The sequence below is a fragment of the Polypterus senegalus genome, chromosome 2 (genome assembly GCF_016835505.1).
Source record: "Polypterus senegalus isolate Bchr_013 chromosome 2, ASM1683550v1, whole genome shotgun sequence".
NCBI lineage: Eukaryota > Metazoa > Chordata > Cladistia > Polypteriformes > Polypteridae > Polypterus > Polypterus senegalus.
In genome coordinates this window covers 253,728,285-253,746,901 of record NC_053155.1, presented here as the reverse complement: position 1 = coordinate 253,746,901, position 18,617 = coordinate 253,728,285, and the positions used below count along the sequence as shown (strand labels likewise).

Here is an 18,617-nt window from a genome sequence, read left to right as displayed (position 1 = left end):
TTAATAAATCTATTAATCTACTATTTATTGGCAGTGGGCAATAACCATCATGGCCACTTTGGACAAGTCAAGCGCAAACTAAGGTCAGAGTCACTAATGAAACTGACATACAAGGAATATGAAATGAATGAGCTTAATGCACTTCTAATAGACACCAATTTAAATGGTCTACTGTGGACATATTTAAATGTAATGCCACTACTCAACAATTTCTTTTCCCATCCATGTTTAAGAGGACCATCCTGTAAAAGAAGACCCTTGGATGTTGGCTCTAACCCAGACTATCAAGATGGTGTTAGGGCTCATTTATACTTCACGCTCAGAACGTGTACGCGTCCACATCATGGCTGCCACGCGTTCCCAGCGTTCATTTCACGCGTCCTCTGAGCAGGTTCTCAGAAATTAACGCGACGCGTGTGCGAGTTGCAGTACCAGCAAAAAGTCAGGGGGCGCAGTGTGCTAAAAGTCGGAACGTGACGTCAGAGTCTCTGTTTACTATCTACATGTGACAGCAAGCCTCTATGGAGATCCTTCGGGATCGATGTGCGCGCTTTGCTGTTTGATGAATGGTTCAAAGTGTTGAAGCAAAATTCCGACATACAAATGCATTCGTGGTGCTTTTATATTCAAGCGTCGCATATTCCCGATCGTAATGACACGATACATTTTAAAAGTCTCACATACCATCTTTTGTGCCGTCTATTTTTTATTTTTTTACTTTACCTGCTGTCAGGTCCAAGAAGCTGGTAGCGATGAAAAACTGGGATGATGTTTACGATGGTCTGCTTTAATAATAAAGTAAACTACGAGGTTAAAGTGGACATTTCGAGATTAAAGCCGAAATTTCCACTTTAATCACAAAATACGTTTTCACCGTGTCTTTTATTTTTTTCTCAGTGGCTCAAATACAGCGCTATACATTATGTTGCCGATGTGAAGTTGCAAAAAAAAAAAAATAGACGGCACTGAGACTTTTAAAATGTATCGTGTCATTACGATCGGGAATATGCAACGCTTGAATATAAAAGCACCACGAATGCATCTGTATGTCGGCATTTTGCTTCATCACATCGAAGCATCCATCCCGTAGGATCGGCATAGAGGCTTTCTGTCACATGTAGATAGTTCCCGAATGTAATGACACGATACATTTTAAAAGTCTCACATACCATCTTTTGTGTCGTCTTTTTAATTTTTTTATTTTTGCAACTTAACAACAGCAACATAATGTATAGCGTTATATTTGAACCACTGAGAAAAAAATAAAGGACATGGTGAAAACGTGTATTTTGTGATTAAAGTGGAAATTTCGGCTTTAATCTCGAATTGTCCACTTTAACCTCGTAGTTTACTTTATCATTAAAGCAGACCGTCGTAAACGTCATCCCAGTTTTTAATCGCTACGAGCTTCTTGGACCTGACAGCAGCGGAAAGCAGCAAAAGATCACCACACAGAACAAATTAAATGTATGATATTCCAACTCTCTGCACATTCAGAATCTTTAGATTTATACTTGATATCACTTTCATGATGAAATGCATTAAAGTGTGTATGTTACATTTTACATATAATTTCATTTAAATAATGAATACTGTTAATAATTACACACATGGGGGTGACACGGTGGCGGAGCAATAGCACTGCTGTCTCGCAGGGAGTTACGTTGCTGGTATTTCCTGCTTGTATTCCACACTGTGCTCAGGTTTCCTTCCAAAGATAAGCAGATTTGGGGATTTGGTGCCGCTAAAATGACGCTAGTGTATGTGTGCTTGTATTCACCTTGCGATGAGCAGAGACCTCGTCCAGGGATTGTTTCTCAGTCGTGCCCAATGCTTGTTGGAATGGACACATCCCTGGATTGATGGATTTAATCAATAAACATCCTTTTCACAGATATTGCGGTAAGGTGTTGTCGGAATTTAATAGGTGTTTTAGGCAATTCACAACACAGAGAAGCCAAACATGTTCTCACCGTGATAATATCTCACACTGCCACCTGGTGGACTCCTCCAGATTTACGTAAAGTACGCGCGCAAGTATAAACACTTCAACGCTTGCGTAGCAGGAGCGTCCGCTGCAGCATGCGTCGCGTCGCGTGAAGTATAAATGAGCCCTTAGTCTAGATGACCAAGGATGAAGACTCATCAGTGTTGCCCAAAGCCTCACTATTTATTTATTTTTTTTAATCTAACCACCTACCGCAGTTACGAAGGAATGCTGCTTAATGGCTCAACCCTTTAATTGTTTCTTAACTACTCTTTTTAAAACAGGAAGGAAAATCAGAGAGCCCACAAAAAACTATTCAGACACAGGAAGGGGGGCAAGTAAACTTCATAATGCCAGTGTCTAGGCTGTGTTTTGTACCCCGTCAAACAGAGGTAGGAGGCAGCTGAGCTCTTTACCATGGCCTATGTTAACTTTGACGATCTAATAAAAGAAGTAGGGTTAGATAATTTAGAGATGAGTGGCTTGTTTCTTTATGTGATTGAATTTTTTGAAACTATAAGGTCAAAATTATCTCTTTCATTACAACTAGTGTTTAAGTGGATGCATTTGAGATTACATAACATTTAAAAAAGGTAAAAGGATTATACTCTCAACTACTTTAAGCCTGTCTTCCCCAGGGTTGAACCAGAGTCCCTTTGTTTTCATCTCTTATAATGAGTGGAGGTAAGCATCTAATTAACCAATTAAGAGGAAACATAATCAAATAGAGGTCTGCTCATTAATTATTTATCCAATGTTAGCGATCAAGAAATGATACTAAAGCAAGAAAGTCACATTATCATAGCATTGACAGGCTGCCAAGTACCCCAGATGGCCTGACCCATTGAGGACAGTTAATGGCATTTCCATTTAACACTGAATAATCAGCATTGCTGGTATTATCAGCAAGAACAACAAAAACACTGTGAATTTGGGAATAACCATGTGCAACTATGTGTGGATACTATTAGGCCATATGCTAAATGTCATGTAGTTTTGTTTTTGCCATTTTCATTTTTTCATTGTGCCCCAAGGAATTTCTCTATTTCTTTAGTTACACATTAAGGAAAAAGCCTTCAGCATGTAAAAACAAAAATGACTCCTTGTCGTGCTAGGAGTTTAAGAAACGGTTTGAAGAATGACTGAAGGACAACATTTCCTTGCAAAGCTTTTAGCTAAGCTAAAGGCCAAGATGAAGCCACTACTCTCTAAATATCTCAAAGTCTTATTAAGTTTAACAGTGTTTAAATATTCAGCATTTTCATTTATTGTAAAGTGGATTATTATAATACAAAATTGTTTTTTGCTGTCAGAATGACAGGGAATTTAATATTTAGGGTATTGCTATGTAGACATTAGTCCACAGTCTCCAAATTCAATTTTCTAAAGACACATAACTGTATAAAAATAGCAACATCCAAATAAACTCTTTAGACTGCCTCACTTTTTCTTCATGTAAAGATGGTTGCATTTTAACTATAAAAAGAGAGAAATAGTTAATAAATGAATTCAGCAAAAAAATTTCAATTTTATATTTCAACTATGTAACCTGTTAAAAAATTACTTAGCGATAAAGGAGGCAGTATTGTGGGTCAGTAGATACTCCCTACAAGTTATCCACAAGTTCATATGCCTTTCCTCACTTAGTCCAAAGTTAGTTATTGCACACAACCTGTTTCTTTGTATGTTCTTATGTTCACTTTGATCTGTTCTTGCTTTTTACTCACTTCTGCCAAAGATGACTAGACAAGCACATCAGAAAATGGATGGAGCTATCAATCGATAGAGGCAAAGAGAGAACTCAAGTGCTACCCTAACACGGGGCCACTATAATTAAAGAAAGCAAAACACTACAATATATATGAAATTAAATTATGTAACACCTTACCAGCTCTCTTCAGTAAAAATTATAGCCTATTACAATGCAAATGATTAAAAATAAACACCCTAGATAATAAAAAGATGTAAACGAAACTCCAGAAATGCTTTATCAGGTGTTTTCAAAGTACATTGCACACAACAGATGGACTGAATTTAATCTTTTATGTAATAAGCAGAAGCTTGGCTGTACAGTTCTGTTACCTAAATAGAAACAGTCTGATTTATGTTTTATCTTTAATTACAACACAACATTTTACCTATGAAATCATTTTAAAACCCTTTCTCATGAGTTTGGTTGATCCCATTTTTATTTAGGATTGCTCCCTTTTTCCAAAAGTAAAATGTGTCCTTCAACTTTATAGAGTACTTGGGTGAGTTATTTAGTCAATAAGTTTGGGAAACAACCCAGAAATCTGTATTGTATATGTAAACGTTATGATGCACAGTAAGAACAGACATCAATAAATCATTAGAACATTTCACCCTTGCTTAATTCAATACTTAAAGGTAGCAGCAGATGCCTGTATAAATCATACAAATAGTTTTATACAGTAGCAAAGATAACTCTAGCTCAGTCCAGCATTTAATATTAATTATTGGACCTTTAGTCCAGACATTGGAAGGAGTGTGAAATGGCTCTGAACATAAAAGCAAGGCACAGATGGATTCAGCAAGATAGAGATCAGCATTTCACTTGTTATCATACAGCTGTTAATGTGCATTACATACTAGCTGAGGAAGTAATTTTAAACCAGCTTTTATCTAATTTGTCTGCTTTATGTATTAATAACATCATCGCTTCCACACTCAAAAGGCAGCCACATCTTTATCGCTAAAGGCAAGTTATCTGGCCCTAGAAGGTCATCAGTAATACTAGCAGCACTTTTAGGCAGAACACAATATTATGCAAATAGATTGGAAGACATATAAAGAATTTATATGTGGAGTATTTCATTAGAAAAAGAATAATTAATACCTTTTTTATACATTATGATATAATTCATCAGTTACAGTAAGAGGCAGAATTTTGTCTTCAATTATTATATCCTCCTCAGGATTTATTTAATGTGATTTATTTAATATTTTCTTTCTAAAAGACATACTTAATGTATATACTGTAAGTCTGATAATGTTATCATGTGAACGCTTCATTCATAAATACTGCAGACAGCTATAATCTGGACTCATTACTAAAATGATATTTTATGTCAAACGAAATACTTAACTGAAAGTGAGGGGAAGTATTATTATCTGTTTATTCCTAAACATAATTACAGACAAGTCAACCCACACGAAGTTCAAAACAACTTAGCTGCTTTCTTCACAAAAATATAAACTGAAAAACAAGAATTTTCTATATTCTGATGTCAATGAAATTGCATATACGTGGGTCTCCAAATTTTAAAAGCACATAATCAAACCTTCAATCAGTCGTTGATGGTTAATTACTGTGGAGATTATGTGTCTATGTGAGGCTTCACCCTTGCACAAAGAACCAGATGACCCATGTGCGAAACTTCTAAATGAAAAAAACAGAATATAATTCTCATAGTACTCTTAATCAGTGTTCTTTACGGTATCTTTCAGAGCACAAAAATGGGAGAAACTGAAACATATAATTTTGCCTATTCACGATACTCATGTTGTAATCCAGTTGAAAATGTATTAGACGGCATTAACCCTCAAGCAGCCAAGCCAGACGTCACCAGGGTCATCAACCATTATCCACTGGTAATCAAACAGCCAAAGAAAACACAAAAAGCTATACCCCTTATATATATCATTATCTAAATGAATGATGAGAAATTGGCCTCTGAGATAAAATTTCACAAAAGGAATGGAATTTAGCCAATGATAAAATACATCCTAGTTGACTATGCACCATGCAAGTCATACTTTAGTTAAAAATTGTTCATTGTTCACATACAGTATATCTCATCTAAAATCTTCTAAAATACACTCAGGGTAAGATCCAACTTATGAGCAATGTTATCAAGTGCACACATTTTTAGGGCACATGTTTTCGGGAATATCTTAAAAGCAAGCTATTTTCGGTAAAAGTATTTGTATATCTCTCAGTTTACCTTGAACTCCAAATCATTGGTAACAAATTAACAACAATATCTTGAACAAGTGCAGCATGCAGTTTTAGAAATGCTCTCCCTTGCACCACAACAAGGAATGACACAAATAGTGATAAGTATAACAGACAAGTCAATCTTCAGATAAATTTCCATAACACATCCTGTCCATGGATCTGGAATCTATTCAATTCAGTGTCAAAATGCTGACATCAACACATGCAGTTCTAGTTTTAGGTTACATTATGCTTTCAGTTGCTCTTTAGTCTCTTTCAGTCTTTATTAAAAGATGCAGTAGCCAGTCACTAAATACATTTTAACTTTTATAATGCACTGTGGGTGCACACCATGCAAAACAGTACTATAGTAGACTTTAAACAGTAAAATTTGCATATTTAATAAATTGAGTATCAGTACTAATTTTTGTCATAAATGAATAGTACATGAAATATAACTGAAGCAACTTAATAGAAACAAATAAAACTAAACAGCATACAACAGGACATGTTAATGAAAAATTCATTCAGAAGAGCTATACATGTGTAGCTCAATGGTAAGTGCTGCTGCCTTATGATGCCAAACTTATTGATTCAAATATTAGCCCAGCTATTTGAAATTGTTTACACTGCATCTTACCAGGGTACTTTTATCTTTTCTGCCATAACCCAGTTACACTCATGTTAGGCTGATAGGCATCTCTACACTGGCTCTATGTAGTGTGAGTACACCCTACAACTGACTAGGGCTGCTTGCATCTGATGTTGCAGGGAGAATCTTTGGCTATCTGTGACCTTGTAATGGGATAACAGTTTCGGAAAATGAATGAATGAGTCATATACCCTGTTCTTTAAATCCAATATGTCCTGACAAAAACAAGAAAGCTATAAATTATGACACTACCATGGATGGAAAGCAGGACTAATGATAGCTGCATATGATAAATTATTACAGTTTTCCCCAGTTGCTTATTGCACTGTGGCCAAATGCATACACAGATCAATCTGATCTCAGTGCAAAACTTCCAGAGCAAATCATCAGACCTGCAAAACTGAATACACATCCTACTTGTTTCAACTCAATTTACAATTCAGGAGGACTCATTTAGCAATACAATTCACACAATCCTCAATTAATAGGCATAACTGTTATTTTTAAGAACACGTTGGCAATTACTATGAATATATGAATCCACTGGTAACATTCATAGTGACAATGAAGAACAAAAGTCTTCATCTAGATAAACATATCAGCTAATTATTTTTCATTGGATGCAGAAGTATTTAATATGGAAAACCATGGAACAAATAAAGAGCATGTAGTGCAAGAAGTAGCAAAACAAATAGAGGAAGAGTAAGACAGAAATTTTCAAATAAAAAATAAGAATGGAATGAGCATGTGAAATAGCATGGAGACTGCAACAACCTGAGCTGGTTCACTCTAGCTGTACCTTTAGGACTGAGAACAGGTGAATGGACAAAAATGCAAACTAACTTGCATGATATTTGGCTTTCAGTGTAGCAAGATGTCAACATGTTTCAGTTTGATTTACTGTAGTGCGGTATGCAGGTAGAATTTAAAGAAGACCAGCAGGTGGTAGGAGAAACTGACAATGCTGGAAACCAGGGCCCCAAGACTCCGAAAAACATAGACATCTGGGATCATGTGGGGGCCGCCTTCCTGGTTGCTTTGGGGGCCACGGGTTTAGGGCATGGAAGCCCCACCCTGTAGGGGCCCGTGGTCACCACCAGGAGGCACCCCAATGCCTTGGGAACTTGTGACTTCAGCACTTCCGCCACACCAGGAAGTGCTGGGGGGAAGATTTAGATGGATACCCGGAGAGCTCCAGGTGGTTCCCAGCATTCCCTCGTTGGCCACGCCCCAGCGTGGCAGAAGTGCCGGATGTTCCCACGGCAGCTCTCCAAGTATCGTTCTTATTCCCCCAGCCCCCCCTCCACCGCCCCAGCACTTCCTGGTGTGGCGGAAGTGCTGAGGTAACAGGTCCCCAAGGCATTGGGGCATCACCTCCAGGAGGCCAAAAAGAGTAGAAATGTCACCATTTGTACTGTTATCAGTGACCAAAGCGCTGTCCTTTAGCATGAAAAATCTGAACCTTACAACTTCTGTTGGTATTCCTTGACGTGCTACATGACTGACTGTTGCAGCTCAAGGCCACAGACAACACTTTCAAAAATTACAATTCAATGATTTTCAGAAAACGTCCACTCCTAAATCCAGGTCATCTTCCTTCCATTATATTCTCTATTCCTCAATCCAACTGAGATAGTGGAAGGTTTATCAGTCTAAAACTTATGATCATGTTAGTCTACTTCAGATGATAGAAGAGACCTGTGATGATGTTAGTGCAGATCGTTGCTAACACGGATTCATCAGGCTGGGAGATTTTTTTTTAAAAAAACTTTAATGATGATACAGATGAAACTATGTGGCCAAATCCACAAGAAAGTCTGGATAGTTTCAGAATGCAGCATTTTTTTCTTGCTCTCATACAGCATTTGTGTGGCAGTTACATTATTCTTAATTTACAGGCAGCATATTGCATATTACTCTGTAATCATTGTAAAAACAAATTATTTGAACATACATTACAACACTTTGTTACATAGTTTTATTCAATCTGCATTTCCCCTTTTCATCAGAGAATTAAATTTTCTGACACAATAGTTTAATTTTGGCCATTTTGAGTAGACTAAATAGGTCATCCCTTTAGCATAAATGCACTAATAAAATAATAATAATAATAAAATAAAATCTGAAATCAGTACTACTATGCTGAAAAGATGATTTTTGCTTCACACAAAGTATAGTCTTGGAACTTTCAAAAAGCTAATTTTTCATAACTGGTACTTCTATTTATATATGTTCTTGATAAAAAGGTAAAAAAAAATGGTCCTGACCTCTATTATCAACATTCATTTAATTAAAACATATACACATATTTGCTATCTAACTGGAAAAAAATGTTTGTGCTAGAAGGTATTTTGTGTAATATCACATGTAAAAGGAATGTGAACGGAAAGAAATACACAACAGTAAATCAAAAACGTTTACTTTTACAGAAGCTGCCTGTCTAAATTTCCTAATACCAATTACCCTGAAAGGTAAAATGCCAAATATTGCTATCAGGCTGCTGCAAACGTTTCTGACTGCATTCTCTTCCATTTTGTCCTTTCACCCAATACCATAGACCCCATTTGACACCAGATAAAATAGATAAGCAGTAAAGTTTAAATCTGGGCCCATGTTAGTCACGCTTACCAACATTGTGCAGGTGCAAAGGTTTACATTTGGGTTGTAACAAAATAGGTTTAAAACAAGAAAATAGTAGAAAGATGTGCTGTATGTCAGAAAATGAAGTTGACAAATAGGAAAATTATTCTAAGCGAGCAAGTATTTGAAAATCAAGCTAAATACCAGTATGCAGAACAGGTAAGGACACAATTACAGGAAGCACAAGCACTAAACAGAAAGCCAGGAAAGTTAAACTGTAAGACATCTGACCAAAAAACATAAAACTCCAGTGATTCAAAAGGACTGAGACAGGACAGAAAGAAACAGAAAGAGTCATGTGACTGCTGTAGTAGCTGTAACCAGGCAACCTAATGTGAGATGAAGGGCCGAGTGCAGATTATGTATGATGTGTGTGAATCAAAAGTGAGAAGCACCATTGAGAAAGATAATAATGTACAGAGGTAACATTATTTTTTTATTACATTTTTATTACCTATTTCCTGTGAAAAATATTCAGAAAAATCTCGGGTCACATTTAACAACATATATTTTTTTGATTTTCTAATTTAAACTAAAGCAATAATAATAAAAAGGTTATTTAAACAAGGGTTTTCCAAACTGGGATGAGGAATTAGTTGCCCAGCAAATTGTGTTTTACATTACTATAACACCCTAATTACGAGCTGATAGGAACCTAATGGAATCATCAAAGCGACAAAGTTACAGTATCGTCTATTTAGCTGACAAAAAGTGCAGAACTGGCTTCACTAGCAATGTTTTTTACTCCTTTTTTAAACTTGCTCACTACAGCCAAATTCCATTATGCAGACTTAGATAAGTCATCTGAGGTGTATGCAGTTAGTGCAATTTAAACAAATATTTTAAAAGGACTTTCCTTCTTTTTCTCAACAAATTAAATCACACCATACATAATATGACCTTCGGAGTACTGGAATATGTGAATCAGTAAGAATGTTTGGAACATTCATTAATTAAATATATGTGGAATCGGACAGTACAAACAATAAACCCATACAATCTGCTTAAAATAAACTGAGAAAAGTTGATTTAAATTCCTCCCTGACAGCCTGTACTGTTCATCTTATGTTCACTGTTTCCGACTAACTTTTCAGTAGGAGGCATTTAAGAGGCATTTAAGAAGGTAACTGTAGTTTAAAATTGCTCTGTAGCATCACCTAGAGGTAGTGAGTGGCACTTAGTGATACCACACTCATCTAGGACACATCCACATGATGAATAAAAGTTTTAATCAGTGGCAGTGTACCTCATTCAGTTTGAGAAAAGCCAAATTACACAGTCTGAAAATATACATTGAAAACCAGAGCTAACACCCACAAAGAAAAAGTGCACAACACAATGAAATATTTTACTACCTTTACATCATCAGCTCCATGGGTTTGATTAGGTGATAATCATATAAGTAAAACATTATTTATAAACATATAACATAAGGACAACAGTAACCATCATTCCCCAAAAGCCCCCAAGCAACTAGTTTAACAAAAACACATAATCATCAAATTATTATAGCAGACTCCTAAGGTCAAGATGTTAAGTTCATGCATCTCACAGCTTGTGGCTGCAGGAAATGAATAAAACAGTACCATACGGCAAAATGAAATTAACTTCAATTGAGTCTGGACGCAAAAATTATGTGCTTATAGCTTCTTTTTGATATCTGTGTCATGATGTCAGCATAAGAAAAGCATCCGACTTTGGGCAAAATGACTGCACTGATGTGAAATGTGACTTCAAATGCATTAGCTGCCTTGAATTCAAGAATGGCATCTAATTTTAAGTGAAAAAAAAAAGAAAACCTGCCTAAAAGCAGCCATTCACTCAACACTATTATGTATACATGTCTAACAGGTACCTAGACAGCCGATCAGAATCTACCTGCTAATAATAAGATGCAAATAGCTGTCATGCATTACCCCTCTTTATTAGACATACCGAACTGGCAAATAAAAGCTTTGATCAAAGTGCTCTCCACAGCTGTGGCATTTAAATCTCTCAGAAGCTGTGTTTTTCATTACTTTCAAAGATTAAATGCTAAGAGAAAAACACAGATCTGGGTGATTGAATCAGGTAATCATGAAGTCCATGAACAGGTGGCCTTGTTATTAAATATGCTGCCGTCCCACTAATGCCAAATTTCTGACTGCACCTGCAGAGTAGCTCAGACAGAAAGGCAAGAAAAAAAAAATCAGAATGCTGCTCAGTTTGGCATACAGCAAGGTGTGGCCACCCGTGAGCAGCAGCCTTTATTTCCTCATGCAAAAAAACACCACTAAGCTATTATTTTCAAATCCAAAACATAATGCCAAAACTCTGTTTAGTTTTACCATGTCTGAAAATTATAGTGGCTTAAGTAACTCCTGCTCTAGGAAGCAAATCTTAAAAAAAAAATAAAACTCTTACTGCCAATTTGCCTTAATAATTTAAAGAAAATACATTAAGTACAAAGAAAATTCACCAAGTCAGCTTATGTTATAAATATCTAGCCGTATCTGTGATTCAAAGAATGCCTGCTGATTACTGCCTGATACAGTGATCTTCGTTTAACCAAATACAGTTATGAGTTTCACTTTGTTAAAAGTTTATAATCATTACAGCGTAACTGAGTTAGGGAGCACTTTGTGAAATTACAAAACCACTTTACAGATTCCCGCTTCCAACTGAGCAAATGCTAGAAAATTTAATCGGAGCATATAGTCCTGACAGAATCTTCCTGGAAGATAACTTAATTACACTATGTCTACCACAAGCTACAACCGATTTTTTGGAAAGTAATTAAGGAGATTCTGGGGTTGCACCCACTTTTTTGCACTATATGAAAGAGGAGGGGTACTAAGTTGACTCAAAATCAGAATATATTTACATCTAAACACCTACTTCTAAAGTAATGAACAAGGTAGCACTCAGTTTACCAAAGAATGCACAGGCCCCTGTCCTATAGGGACATGGCAGTCTCTACCATGTTTAGTTCCATCTGTAATGGCGCTGCTTCAAGCTGCTAGTGTTTACATTATGAGTGCAGTTATTAACTAGTTCATTATTGTAATTCTTTTTTGACCAAGATAACCTGCAACTGCTTCAGAAAGACATCTTTGCAAAGTACAATAACTATTAAAGGAGGATTTTTTTTTGTTTCTTTGGTTACGTGATTATAAACTGGTAAGAATAACTTTAGTAAGTAACTGTACAATATATGTATTGAAATTAGGTTAAGGGGACACATTATAGTGCTTTCCACCTGTTTCTCCAGGCTGCTGCATAATATACAGTAACAGTACATTAAAAAAACTTTTACAAATAAGCTTGATACATATTTCTGAATAAATAACAAATAAAATACATGTTTCACACACATATCATGTTTGCTTGCTTTATTATGTCATTCCACACTTTAGCAATATACATTTGGGTATTTTCAATTGAAAGAATGCCACAAGTTCCTTTAAAGGCAATTCTGTTCACAAGCACTTTACGTTCAAAATCAGATGAATACACTTCTAAGGATATTAACCTTTAAAAAAAATGTTTGCCCCAAATTAAGGTTTGCAAACCCAATTTTACTTGGTCACTGATTTTTTTAATTGGATTTCTTACTTTATTACAGCCTATAAAAACACTAAGAAAAAAGCCCTTTATTGTTCCTCAACTCAATGAACACTCCTTGCCTAAATAAAACATAGTTTGATTATAATAGGCACATTGTATTTATAATAATTTTAGTAGGTAATGTTAGAGTTATCGATATAATTTGTGTAACTCTGTATAACTGAGAGTGTCCATAAAATTAATGAATAACTAGTTTACTCTTGATAAAGAAAATGACACATATTTTACACTATGACATATACATTTATATTATATACAGTATTTAGGTATACTATATATATATATAATTTATACTGTATGTATGTATGTATACTGTGTATATACATATATATACACATATATACAGTATATACATACATACTATATATGCAAATATAAAATATTCAATATACATGGAAATGTCACATATAATTCTTAACTATATACATATATATTATATATATACTGTATATTAATCTTCTTAACATAGATCTTAACTAATCATTACAATACATTTGAAAAAATATTGAATGTGTAGTCTAACGTAGTTCCTTAGCATGTCACTCAAAGTATTTAGACAGCAAATGTATTTTGGCATACATTGCTAAAGTACATGTGTACTCAAAAATTAACAAATAAAAAGTTGATTTTCTTTATAAATTTTAGCAAAAGTAGAAAAATAAACATTGCTGCCTAATTTACAGCAACACTGATTAAAGAATGCTAAAGTACATTAAGCAATGCATTAATTACAAAGATTATAAATTGTTTAAGCATGGCAAACATCCTTCAGTTTACATTCATTACAAAAGACAATGTATTTGTAATCCAGAGTGACAGCCTCCTTCTTAAATAAACTAAAGGGAAGATGTGCATATATTCAAGGATTTAAAATTCAAAAAAATTGCAAGCCAAATGTAAATGTCATCTGTTGCAGATGGATTGCCAGGAATATAGGTTACCTTCTGTCAGCTCTCACATTTTAAAAAGTCTCTTCGGCGCTGTAAAGTTAAAGCACATTATGCAGTTTGCTCTGGAAGGAAGAACAAACTTATGGTGGCTCAGTGATGATGCACGTTAAAAGAAAAACATAACAGCAAACTGAAATGCTTCTTCATGTGATTTTAAACACAAGGTGTGAATATTACTTGCTACTGCACAATATAATTACATTGTAATTTTTATGAACTACTACTCATGTATAATAATTGTGGTTATTGCTCCAAAGAACTGGAGGTCATCATAGCCAAAAACAGTTAAAGGTGTAAAATCCTAGGAGTAATACAGATATTTAGCTGTTAGTATATGGGCACAACCTCTTTGGCAATTCTACTTTAATTCATTCATTTAATTTAGGCAACATTATAATCAGTTAAATAAAAAAAAATTTAAACAAAAATGCAACTCTATTTGAATACCACAAAGTGATATTGCTGAAAACTGCCAGTCCTTTCTACTAGAGTCTTCTGCCTGCACAGTAGAGCCCCCTTCTGGACATATGAAAAACAAAGTTTTATGAGTTCAAGAACCAAAAATCAGTTTGTCTTAAGGAATTTAAAATTATAAAAATGTTTAAAATTATTTAGATTATTTTAATAGCATTCTTCCACTTCATATATTATAAATGTAAACATTAACCTTTAGCTTAAATGATTATTAATGTATAACACGTGAACATTCTATATTAAGAGAAAAACAATTATCCTAATAAAGTAAGCTATCTACCATTCATAGATAGTATTTTAATCTACAATATGTAGAATTCTGAAATCTTACAAAAGTATATGACGTGATAAGATATTAGGAGAGTACATGAAATACAGAAATGTGATTCTGCACTGAATGAAACTATAGGATGAAGTTAGAAGATAAGGGCTTAAAGTGACTGGTTAAAGTTTCAGAAAATAATGGAAAATCAGTTTCTTAGCTTGTAGGAACTGATTTGTTAGTTGGATAACTTCTTTGAAAATGAATCTGAAGGTTTTATAGTAATATTATGAAACTTAAAGGACACTTTAAGTCACATAATATTACACACTAATTCAATGCACTGGTTTAACCTTTTCAGCACTACCATAATCTGAAAAGCAAAAAGAAATTTGACTTCATTTACCCTTAATATTTTTGTTTGAATTATTGCACATATAATATTTATTTTTTAACCTCAATAACTGTCTCGTCTTGTATATGTAATGCAAAGTTCAGAAAGAACGTTGCTTTGTGGTTTTTCAACTACTAATCTACATACACAAGCAAGTATGTGTTTATCTGTCTATAAAGCATTTTAAAAGTAGCAACACTATTTTTTGAGAACTTTTCAAACCTTATATATATAAAACACATTTCTTATTTTTTTTAACTCTGTGTAAATGTGCAATGCAAGGATGTAATTAAACAAAATTGCTTGTTTTACCTATATATAATAATGTGTATACATGGAGTATAAAATCATATAAACACACACAGATACATATGTAAATATTACTGGTCATATTTAAATGTTTCCTACATAATTGCTGCACATAGATGTAAGAGGCATTAAATGATAGTTATGATATGACAGTTTTATTCAAACTTTATACTGACCATATATAGTATATATAAAGACTGAATATGGTTTTCTACTTATATATAAAATATGATTGATAAGGATCAATATATGGGAAAGACAAGATAGATAGATAGATAGATAGATAGATAGATAGATAGATGTGAGATACTCTGTGATAGTTTTTCTTAAATTTATACTGACCATATATACAATATATACATTAAAAAGACTAAATATGGTTTTCTACTTATATAATATATTGCTTGCTTAATAAAGATAGATAGACGTGAAAGGCACTATATGATATGTTAGTTTTATTGATACTTTATCGTGATCATATGCAGTATACAGTATATACAAACAAGGAATATGGTTGTCTACTTATATATACTCTTTACTTAAGAAAACTATTTCTATTCAGTGTTTATGTGCACATTTTGATATTTAACATATAAAGCTAAGCTATATTAGGAGAAAGCGATATAGGTAAAATGCTATAATGGTTGTCCTCAAATAACAATTCATCCATTTAACAAGTAAATGTCTAACTTTTTCAAAAGTGAGAAAGAAAACATTTCAATCAGAGCACTGTAGATGCTTACGCTAGACGTCCTGAGTTAAAGTTTAACATCCCTACTGAAAAACTGAGCTTAAACGTCAAAAGTATGGTTCAAAACGCTCCAAATCTGAAAACGTAAAGATCTTGTTGATCGCAGAGAAACTATTTTTTATTAACACTTATTTCATCATGCAACTGGGAACACCGTATTTTACTGAAAAAATCATAATCAAAAATGTTCTTATTCTTATTAAATATGTATGCCTTTCATTCTGTACCATGTGTAGTATAAATATTACAGCTACAGTTTGATCACAGTCCGAAAGAAGTTTTATTAAAGTCGGAGGATTGTTTCGTTGCGTTTAACAACACTAAATAAAGTAACTGTGTCTTTGATTAAGCGGCTCATAATTTATTGGCATAATTCAGCAGCACATCAGCGCTGTGGCAGCTGTATAACATAATTAACTGCTTATAATAGAGCGAGTGATAAATAAACAGCTTTCAATTTAGCAGCAGGGCACCCTTTTTCTGGTCTTAATTGCATAGGTTCTAGACGGCGTGGGGAAGAGCAGCTCCTCGCTCCGATTGTGCTGCGCTGGGCTGCCCGGCTCTGCTCTGATTGCCAGATAAAACGGAACAGCTAACTAATTAAACAGACGGCGTAACTACCTGCGAAACGCGCGCGCGCAGCAGCAGCAGCAGCAGCAGCAGCAGCGAAAAGGAGGAGCACACTTATCCAAAAAGGATTAGGCATTCTCGGGATAGCTACCGCAAAGCAAAGCTACTCAGGTTAATTGAGGGATGCGCTGTGCAACAGACGTTTCGGAAATGAAAACTTGACGCTTTCAGCGTGGAGCCATTGTTCGATTTTGTTTTCTAACGGCATCTAGTGTGTATCACTGGCGTTACTTTACTGAGTCACCACGTGCTTTTTAAGTGTGTAAAGAAATAGTCTTGAATGTAGCCAACGCACCGAACAGGTGTCAGGTCTGCACGCACGGGTGTGCACCGATGATCATGACAGGACCTCTTTGCGGCACATGCATGATTTGTGCTTGATAAATGACAATCTACGGAGGAGTATACTGTCGTTAAGACCGGCACATAGCCAACAAAGCGTAGTATTGCTCATTTATTCTCTGTATTCATCACCCTAAACGGACTATCATTTTAAACATTCAACCGCTATTTCCTTTTTAGCTACTTTGATGCTGCTAAAGCTGTGAATGTAACAAGCGATACAGGACCCCTTATAATGTCCGGTGAAAAAGCGATTGGCAGCCTCAAGGCATGTATAAATGTGCAAATACATGACAAGACAAGGCGCTCCTTACCTGATATCTCCTGGTGAGGGACATTGACAAGACTGAAGCCTTTGGCGGAGTAAGCCTGCCTGACCTCCACGCAGCTCCGCGCTTTCAGATCCGCCACGACTGAACGTGACAACACGGACAGCGTGCAAAAGATAGCCCAGATCCACAGCATGGTCTACTTTCAGATTTAGTACAAATAAAATCCTTGACACTGCCGCCGCACACTCCCTTTAAACTGCATCCAAAAAGCCAAGAAGATCCAGTTTGTTTGAAGTAGCACTCTCCGTGGCTTCCACTTTTCTTTCCGTTGCAGATTATATACATATATTATGTGTGTCTGTCTGTGTAATCGTGAGTGCAATTATAAATCAATCAAGAAAATCACTTTTATTTATTTATTTTTGTTAACGTGCATGTGTTGAATAAGGTACCGTTCCGTCCTTTTGAAAAGATGCGCTTCGTGCCCAAGTTGAGGCACATAAATCCAGCTCAGGAAGCAGAAATGCACTCTTGTGTGTTCAGACAACTTCACTCATACAGACGGAGATACTGCACAGTGATCTGTGGCAGTGGGAGAGAAATCCTGAAGAGAGAGAGAGAGTGAGAGAGAGGAGAGCGAGAAAAAAAAGATATCCAAGCACCCAGAGATGGAAACGACAGAGGTCCTTCGCAAAACCCGGACCGGAGTTCATGGTGCTAGCAGGAATATGACTGGATACCGGAGAGCTTCTTTGATTTTCCTGTTAGGCAGTCTTCAGTTTGCCATGCATGCAAATATAAATAATACGATCAATTATTCAGGAAATGCCTGCGTTTCTCAATTGCTTTGATTTGGGATGTAAACATATGGAAAAGCGACATCTCCTTGTACTTGCATGTAATGAGGGTCACTGCTGTCAACAACAATTGCCAAGCCACCCTGCTGCCAAAATAAATAAATAAGGCGGATGTTCTCGGAATAATATATAATTGTATTATTGTCAGCTGTGTGATGGCAGGCGGCACATCTAAACAGGATCATGTTAATTACTTTCCTAGTCTACTCATTATGACATTCATAAGTGCCAATATTCGCCAGAATTTCCTCAGTTTTGTCCAATATATCCACCCAGACACAAAGTACTGCCGCTTTGGAGGTATGAAGTTTACAAGTGCCACTGGGATGATTGCCTTTTCAGCATCCTTGGCACATTATTGTGCTTATGCACCCATACCACACTATGCAGACCAGAATTTTACTGGTGCCCAATACTGAGAGATAATGGCCACAAATACAGTGTGCTGACAGTCTAACTGCCACACTGCCACACTAAAACCACCAGAGCAAACTTGTGTTCCTTGTATAATCCTTTACTTCCCCAGAGAGACA

At 35.5% G+C, this 18,617-nt stretch overlaps 1 protein-coding gene across 2 annotated transcripts in view; it reads right to left on the bottom strand.

Annotated features, from left to right (window-relative positions):
- gpc6a (glypican 6a) overlaps positions 1-17,902 on the bottom strand; it is a 1,322,758-nt gene extending 1,304,856 nt beyond the window's left edge. Inside the window, exon 1 of one of the 2 annotated variants that reach the window (XM_039745387.1) lies at positions 17,270-17,902. In XM_039745387.1, coding sequence (XP_039601321.1) covers positions 17,270-17,420 — 151 coding nt within the window. In that variant the 5' untranslated portion in view covers positions 17,421-17,902. The remainder of the gene's footprint in view (positions 1-17,269) is intronic. The other variant, XM_039745388.1, reaches the window with a different exon arrangement.
- Between the last annotated feature and the right edge of the window lie 715 nt (positions 17,903-18,617).